The sequence below is a fragment of the Hipposideros armiger genome, unplaced genomic scaffold (assembly GCF_001890085.2).
Source record: "Hipposideros armiger isolate ML-2016 unplaced genomic scaffold, ASM189008v1 scaffold_406, whole genome shotgun sequence".
Lineage (NCBI taxonomy): Eukaryota > Metazoa > Chordata > Mammalia > Chiroptera > Hipposideridae > Hipposideros > Hipposideros armiger.
This window is the reverse complement of record NW_017731756.1, coordinates 1311313-1320535: the sequence shown is the minus strand read 5'-3', so window position 1 is coordinate 1320535 and position 9223 is coordinate 1311313. Positions and strand designations below refer to the sequence as shown.

Genomic DNA, 9223 nt, shown 5'->3' with positions numbered 1-9223 from the left:
GGCGAGGCAGATCAGTCGCCGGCTTCTGGACAGCCGCTCACTGCAGCTGCTGGCCGCTCACGCTGGCTGCTGGCTACACACAGTAGCCCATGGCAACCCACCTGCCATTGCCGACGACTCATAGCAGCCCAGCTCCAGGCTGAGCTGTTGTTCAGCATCTCAGCTGCAGAGGGCAGCGTCACCGGCCCTCATATGTGGGATCCGAACCGGGGCCCTCTGGCATCCCAAGCCAGCCCTTAACCAACGCGCCACTGTGCCGGCCCAAATTTAATATATTTTTAAAGTTTCCCTTGAGACTTCCTCTTTCACCCATGTAGTATTTAGAAGTTTGTTATAAATCTTTCTATTATCCTACTGTTTTTCTTGTTTGGTTGTATTGTTGATTTTTTTGGCTGAAGATGTGTATTCTACTGTTGCTGTTTTGAGTATTTTATAAATGTGGATTAGACCCTGCTGGTTGATGATGAGTTGTTTTATAGCCTTGCTAAAATTATGTCTAGTTGTTGTATCAATTGTTCAGAGAGGGATATTGACACCTTCAGCTATAATTGTGGATTCCTGTTTTTTCTGTTGGTTTTTATCAATTTTTGCCTCACATATTAAAAGCTATTGACACTGGGCCAGCCGAGTGGCGCGTTGGTTGGGAGCTGACTTGGGACGCCAGAGGGCCCCAGTTAAGATCCCACATATGAGGGCCGGTGACACTGCCCTCTGCAGCTAGGATAGTGAACAATGGCTCGACCTGGAGCTGGGCTGCTGTGAGACAGTAATTTTGTCAATGGTAATGGCATAGGCTGGCAATGGCATAGGCTGAAAAGAAAGAAAAAAAAAACTACTGACACTGTATTTAAATTAGGTTGCACTTCTTGTGCCACTCACCACCCAGTGATTTGGCTTTTGATTCTCTTAAAATCTGAATATATCTGTCTCTGATTTTGTGTGCAGAAATTCTAAAGTTAATACTTGTTATCCGCATTGCAAGATCAATACTGATTTGGGTACCAGTTGGTCACAAAGTTCCATAAGATGGTAAACTGTTATAAAACTCAGTGACATGGGTTTGGAGAATTGGGTCATGATAAAGAAAATTTTAAGTTATTTCTAAGTTTGGCATAAGCACTCTCATCTGCAGCAGTTTGAAATGGTTTCCCTTTATTTGGTTCTTAACATGTATGTGGAATACCTTAAGAGCCTATATTATTTTAGAGGTATTCTGTTTTGCCCATTTTCTTGTTTTAGTTTATTTGCCATGAGAATTACTCATGATTCTAACTCAGTATTTTATTCTTCTGAAATTGTTAAAAGTTATCAATATCATTGTGACATTTAAAATCATCCTGAGCTGTAAGGCAGTGAGACCCTAGATGATCACTCTATAAGCTAACACTGTAAGATATACCTGATAAGCCATTTATCAGTAATGGTGGAGCAACGAAGAACCTGTAGAGCCTATCTCTGTTCCTTTGACTTCCCTGTGTAAGAAATATACCATGATCTTATGTTCCAAAATGTTTTGAAATTGAATTTTGTCTCAGTTCTTCTCCTAATTTTATCTTAGAAAATTACTGTCTCCAATTTCCTAATTCTGGTAGACTGCCCTTTCTTTTAGAAAAATATATAGTCAAAAATAATTTTTAAAGTTGATTATAAAATTATTACTTTCCAGTCTTGCATATTTTCAACTCCATTTTATTTTTTTAATTAGTAAAAAATTGACTTATCTTTAGTTCATATATATTTGATTGTAGCATTTAAAATTATATTTTTCTGAACATGAATAAATACACATATTTTAACAGCATTCAACTATGACATCAACATTGAGGAGATTGGGTGAAGACATATTCAAAGGAGTGGTAACTAAGAGAACTGAGGATAATTATTTAGAGCATTCTGTGGAGAATAAAACAAAGACAGCTGCTTTCTTTAAGAGTTCCAATTTACCATTGAGATTTTTATCAACATTAATTGTTCTCAAAACAGTCACTCAAGGTAAGTTTTCAAATGTTCTTATGGTATAATTTTTCATAAACAACTAGAAGGGAATATTATATAATGAAGCAATTCTTAACGTAGTCAAATATGTTTTACATTTTCAGAACGAGATTTTAAGTTGTTTTATAATGGTAGCACATTACAAAAACTACTTTAATTTGCTGAATTTGAGAAAACAGTCATAAGTTAGATTGTTGCCCCCTCCCAGAAGCCTCTGTTGATTCTCTTTAATCATGTTCCATAACAACCTTTGCTACCACTATCACTGCATTTATCATATAGTATTGAAATTACTAGTTAATTTTTTCCACTAAACTATAGCCCATGGGCCAAATCTGGCCCACCACCTTTTTGTAAATAAAGTTTTATTTGAACATATCCATGTTTTTTTGTTACCTATTGTCTGTGGCTGTTTTTGCCTTACAACAACAGAGCTGAGTAGCTGGCAAAAGAAACTGTATTGTTCCCCACCCCCGCCTCAAGCCTAGAATAGTATTATGTGGCCCCTTGCAAAAAAAGTTTGTCAATCTCTGCACTAGTTTGTAAGTTTCCTAAGGAAAAAAAATTGTCTTTTTTACCATTATATCCCCCCTGCACCTAGCATAGTGCTTGACGTATAATAGTGAATACGGAAAGGAATTATTTAAAAATAGAATTTGTCAATCAAAGTTGGCCATTTTTAATACAGCTTTGGTATACAGGTAATAAGTAGTTATTTTGGATTATGAAATATGAGAATTTTTGTTAAAATAAGTCATACCAATGTAGTCAAACCATAAATATACCATCTATCTTTCTTGTTTGTTCAATTATGTAACTCAGACTCATTGTGTTTTTAATAAAATGAGTTAAATTTTTATTTAACTTTCACTGAATATGTTCTATTTAGTTACCCCTAATTGTATGGAATTTAAGGAAAAAACCCAAAACTCTTAATTCTCTTCTTAGTTATTTTCATCCTTATAGTTATGGTTTTCAAAGTTACCACTTTGAATTGGGTGGTAAATGTTTGAAAAGTCATTTATGAGAATGAGGTATTAGCCCCAAATAAAGTTCACCACACGTCAACAGTATGTTGATAAAATATAACATTCATTAACTGATAAAACTAATGAAATAGAGAAATAAAACAGGAGGGAATTAGGTGCTCCCGGTTACCACTTCTGTGCAATACAGCATTGCACATAATGATCATCTACAATGAGCCATAAAAAAATGAAGGATAAATATTAGAAAGGAATAGAGAACACTATTAATTCATTGATACTCTATATAATTGGGGACATTCAAAGAAAACGACTAAGAAATGTATTTAATATAATGTGTTGTCTGAATATTTGCGTCCCCCACCCCCAATTCATGTGGTGAAATCCTACTCCCCAGAAATGATGGTATTAAGAGGAGGGCCTTCGAAAGGTGCTTAAGTCATGAGTGTGGAGCCCTAATGAATGGGAGTAGTGCCACAGAGGAAATTCATAAACATCTTTTGACTTTGAAGACTATTGTGACTATCTATGACTATAGTTTACTAGGACTATCAGTGATAAACAGTCATAATATTTGTGGATAAAGAAATCTTGTTCATGTAAGCAAAACAAAAAATGTAAAATCTGGATATTACTCTAATATGGTATTTGTAAAACCTCTGTGAAATATAATGGAGCATAAAGATATGGGTAAATAATGGATGAATGAACAGGTTAATAAAGATTATTGCTGAAGTTAAATGGTAGAAATAAAGGGTTTTCATCTTCTTACTGGGGAAGATCAAGTGTATTAAAAACTTACCCCAAGTGGTTTAATGTAATAATACCAATTATAATTTCAATATAGTTGTATAATTCGAGAAAGCAGTAGGAAAGTTTATTTGAAAAAAATATTTATAATGAATATGATAATTTAAAACAAATAAGTAAAGCAGCAACACTGGGGCAGAGGCTTGCCTTAGCAGATTTTAAATAATCATGATATATAATAAAAAATGAGTAACATTGATTTAAAACATCAAAAAAGGACAATAGGAATAACAAATCCAGAAATGACATAAAATTGGTACTTCATATATACTTACTAAATTAATGAGTTTAATTACTTCCTTGTGCAAGTCACATTTTTAAGAATATGGAAAGAATCAGAAGACAGTCTCTGCTCTCAAAGACCTTAGAATGTAGTAGGTAAATAGATTGTAAATATTTCATTCTGCTTCATCTTAAATTGACGACACATTAGAAGTTTAAATAGTGTGCTGCTGGTTAAAGAGAAATGATAAGTTACTTCTGGTGGTATGAGAGAGGGAATCATTACCCTGAGGAACACGTTCCCTATCTCCATGTTTCAGGGAGAGAAAAAGTTAAGAAAGGTGAGTAACTCCAAATTCACATGGGATCAAATTCCAGAGCTGATCAACTGATTCCTTTTTGAACTTGTGTTTTCAGCCTTCATTGTCAGATGCCCCAGAGAGGTGCAGTAGGCCTGAGGTTTGAAAGGAGGGTATTGAATCTTAATTTATATACAAACATACCTTGGAGATATTGAGGGTTCGGTTCCACCACTGCAATAAAGCGAGTATCACAATAAAGCAAGTCATAATTTCTTTGCCAGTGACCTTTAATTTGTAAAAAAATGCAACATTTGTGAAGCACAATACACTGAAGCTCAATAAAATGAAGTATGCCTGTAATCTGGACAGAGCAAAGCACCCCAAGTAAAAGAGCCAAGAAAGTAAAACGACATCTAGTAAATACCATTAGGAGAAATGATTATAAATATGGAGAAAAAATTTGAATAGACTTTCTTATGCACTGCAACATATTCTGGAAGAATTGGAAATTTAAACAAAAAAAACCTCTTAGAACAGCGGTTCTCAACCTTTCACAGGGGTCACCTAAGACCATCGGAAAACACATATTTTCGATGGTCTTAGGAACCGAGACACCGCTCCTCTATCCGTCTCCAGGCCCACATGCAGATACGCCCACATACGAGTACTCGGCGACCCCTGTGAAAGGGTCTTTCGACCCCCAAAGGGGTCACGACCCACAGGTTGAGAACCGTTGTCTTAGAACAATAGACTTGTCTTAACTCTAGTAAAACAATATTTCCTATTTTTAAAATAGAATTATCAGTTACAAGATTGATAAGTTTAGTAGAGAAAATATATGTGTTAGATAATACACATAATAAATGTTTAACCCAAATGTATTGTTGACCCCAAGAATAATATGCCTGCCAAGGACTCCTTGTGGCTATCGGTCCCAAATACATACCAACAGTCTAGCAGCCATTGTTTACAAAGGCCTCTAATGCAGGCTGTGTTTCAGTGAAAAGCCACAGACTGGCCTGCCAAGCCTCCTGAACTGGGCTCCTGCTGAGTCCATCCTTATAAGAGAGCTCCTGTGATCAAAACTTGACCAATAGTGCTGAGACTTTCCCTGTCCAATCAAAGCTGTGCAGCTATGCCCTCATTTGCATCTTTACTGACCAATCAGAGCAGCCATTTCAATCAGTCAGGACAGTGCCATTTGGCCCAGTCAAACGAAGGATTTAGAGTAGTCATTTGCATGAGAACAGACCAATCGGGGACTGGGGGTGGGAACTATTTATATAAGTCAGCTTCACCTCTGTCTCAGCAGAGCACATTTTCAGTTTCCGTTGAAGACTGTTTCCCTGGCTGGAGTGGCAACATCAGACCTGGAGCTGTCTCGGTGGAGTGGAGCAAAGCTGTAACAGCAGAGCTCTAACACCAAGGCCGTCTTCACCTGAGAGGTTCCACAACTGTGCTGTGTTATAATTGAGCTGTATCACCATTGACCTGTATCACAGTTGAGCTGTTGGCACTGAGTAAAGTCTCTCCCTCACCACACCCCAAAATGAGGACTCCTGTTGGCATTGAATTGGCGGTATGACCTTCAGTTGACAGTATGTAGATCTGTAAATACCTGGTTTCCGTTGAATGGATAGTGCAAATAGATTGTTCATATAAGCTATTATCAACATAGATATTTGATATGAATTTGACATTATAATGCTAAGCTCTTTATACATGATCTCTGAATATTATCCTCATATTAATGGTGATTAATTTACAGAGGTTAGATAATTGTGCCAAGGTCACACAACCAGTATTTGACAGTCTGATTGAGCTCAGCTGTATCCATATCTAAAGCCCACCCTCTTGATCCACTATATGACTTCCTAAGAGCATGTACTTCCTGAAATAATCAAGGAAATAATAATAACAAACATATAGCACTATGTTATGGCCTAAGCACTTTACATATACTAATTTATTTAATCCTTACAAGTTTATGAGATATCAAGGTTACTAATCTCAATTTTATAAATGAGGAAATTGAGGCATAGAGAGGTTAAGCCTGACTCTTAATCTTTATGCTATGCTGAATCTCTGAAATAAAATGTAAGTGTCAGATACAACCTCACACCCATTTTACTCACAAAAGGAAAATGATCTAATATGATGTATCACTGAGAAGGAACAGATACAGTTTCTATTGTATTATAAATTATAATCCTTTATGAAGTACATTCTTCTTACAGGAAATGTATCGTATCCTTTAATAAGATTTATCTCAAAGAAATAATTCAAAAGTGAAAAAAGTTCAAAGGTGTTAATGTGCTATTTGTAATAATGATAAAGTATAAATAACTGACAAACCCACAATTGGAATAGTGAAGGAAATGAAGATTAAATGAACTCTTGCATTGTCACTGGCATTTTTCTAGTCACGCACTTGGTTATTTCAAATTTATTCCCCCCAATAACGTTATAAGGTAGATGGTATTGTCATTTTTACCAAAGAGCAAACTGAGGGTTAGGCAAATGTAAGGGCCCCAGTCTTTCTTGACCCCAGATAATTATGCCCTTAACAATATCACGAGGATAGTGTTATATGTCATTAACAATTATAAGTATGTAAATATGGGAATCAGTGTGAAAACATTTTAATTAATAAAACCTTCAATGTGTACACACTCATTTGATCTATGTAAAGATGATAATTAAAAGGTCATAAGAATTTGATCTGACTTATTTGTTTTAGGGACAACTTTCTTCTTTTTAAATTAAAATGTACTCCCTTTTAAAAATGTGTGCACCTGGGCTAGTTCTACTGCCCTGCCCTACTCAGTACTTAGCCCTAGCCTTCCAACTTGGCCCTGGTAGGGCTCCTGCAAAAAAGGGTGATGAAAAGAAGAAAAGCGGTTGTGTAATCAACATGACAGTGACCAAAGAATACACAATCAACATTCACAAGCGCATTCATGGAGTGAGTTTCAAGAATCGTGCCCCTCAGGCACTCAAAGAGATCTGGAAATTTTCCATGAAGATGGGAACCCCAGATGTGCGCATGGACACCAGACTCAACAAATCTGTCTGGGCCAAAGGAATGAGTGTTCCATACCACAATGGGGTGCAGTTGGCCAGAAAACTAAATGAGGATGAAGATTCACCAAATAAGCTCTATGCATTGGTTACCTACATGCCTGTCACCACTTTAAAAAAAATCTACATAGGGCCGGCCGAATGGCTCAGTTGGTTAAGAGCTCGCTCAAGAGTTTGAGCTCTGAGCAACAGTGGTTCGAGTCCAGCCCGAGCTGAGCAGCCGCTGAGCTGCCAACAGGTAGCAGGATGGCTCAGCTAAAAATAAAAATTAAAAAAATTTAAAAATCTACATACAGTTAATGAGGATGAAAAATAACTGCTGATTGTCAAATAACGTTATAAAACTGCCAAAAAACCCAACAATTTAGCTCTAAATTTGTGAAGATTTATATATTTGCAAGTTATGTACTTCAGGCCAAGAGAAATGTAGGGAATTACTGCTCAGATAACAGGAAGGTTTGACTTGGTGGTAAGATGGCAGTGTAATACAGTAGTTAAGAACTTCAGCTTGAGTCAGACAGCTAAGGTTTGAATCCCAACCCCATCACTAGCTATGTGAAATTAAGCAGGTCCCTTTTCTGTTTTTCCACCACAAAAACACTTTTTTTTAACATTAAATGAGAATGAAGGTTTAGTGAAGAATCTAGCATATAGTAAGCTCCTAACAAACTAGCTGCTATCATCATAAACATCACCATTATGTATTATTATTTCACTTCTAAGAGTTGGTTTTACTTGAGATCAGAATTGAGGTCTATTAGACTGCATTAAATATCTGTTGTTGCATAATAAGCCACTATACACTTAATTGCCTAACACAACAACCATTATATTTACTACTTCACAGTTCTTTGGGGTGGTAATTTGAGCTCTGCCCAGCTGGGTGGTTGAGCTGAGCTCCGCTCCCCTGTTCTTTGTTGAGCTTGCTCCGGTATTTGGGGTCTCTCTCTGCTCTGTCTCTCATTCTCAAGCAGGTTAGCCTGGTCCTGATAACTTGGTGTCAGACTTCCCAGCTGGAGACTGGAAGAGGCATGGTTGCTTGAAGCCCAGGTTCAGGCTTCTAACACCCAAATGTCATTTCTGCTGCATTCTACTGGTTAAAGCCCTGGTTAGCCCAGATTCACAGGTGGGCAGTTCACCTTTTGATGGGAATTGCTGCAAAGAGTTTCTAATTTTTGGATCTACCATATAGACTTAAGTAATGGAAAACCTCTTTCATGCTGATTAAGATCAACAGATTGACTTCTGGTAAAGAATGAAAAGGTTATATAGTTAAATGTCAGGACATTTTTAAAAGACTCAATAATATAGCATATACATAAAAAGAAATCAGTTTTGGTACAATTAGTAACTAAAACGTTAAAAAATACTCTTAGAAGTTAACTTGGTCTTGTTTTTAGAAACTTTTCTATAAAGGAAATTAAGGATATAATTTTTAATCCTCCCTAAAAAAGATAAGGCCACTTAAAAAAAATAACAAAGTACCATTTTCTACACCTCTCCCCCAAAATTAATAAAGGACAATTTTTTTAAGTTTGCATACTTGCTATATCATAGTGCTCAGCCTATTGGATCTCAGGTGATGTATTAATAAGTGAAAATTTGTTTCAGATACAGTAAGTGGCACTGTGATAAAAATTTTTCCTGTGAAGAACTGTGTTCAGGGTCATCTATACTCTTCTACCTGACTTGTTGCTAAATACAGATAGGTTTTTATTTTTTTTATTTTTTATTTTTTTCAGCTGAGCCATCCTGCTACCTGTTGGCAGCTCAGCGGCTGCTCAGCTCGGGCTGGACTCGAACCGCTGTTGCTCAGAGCTCAAACTC

The 9223-nt window shown here is 36.5% G+C and overlaps 1 protein-coding gene and 1 pseudogene across 9 annotated transcripts in view; both read left to right on the top strand.

The window, feature by feature from the left end:
• Nucleotides 1-9223, top strand: part of CCDC138 (coiled-coil domain containing 138) — a 98410-nt gene that overhangs the window by 65289 nt on the left and 23898 nt on the right. For all 9 annotated transcript variants that reach the window (XM_019663808.1, XM_019663809.1, XM_019663813.1 and 6 more), the window contains one exon: nucleotides 1800-1992. In XM_019663808.1, coding sequence (XP_019519353.1) covers nucleotides 1800-1992 — 193 coding nt within the window. The remainder of the gene's footprint in view (nucleotides 1-1799; nucleotides 1993-9223) is intronic.
• Nucleotides 7101-7712, top strand: LOC109394045 (60S ribosomal protein L31 pseudogene; annotated as a pseudogene).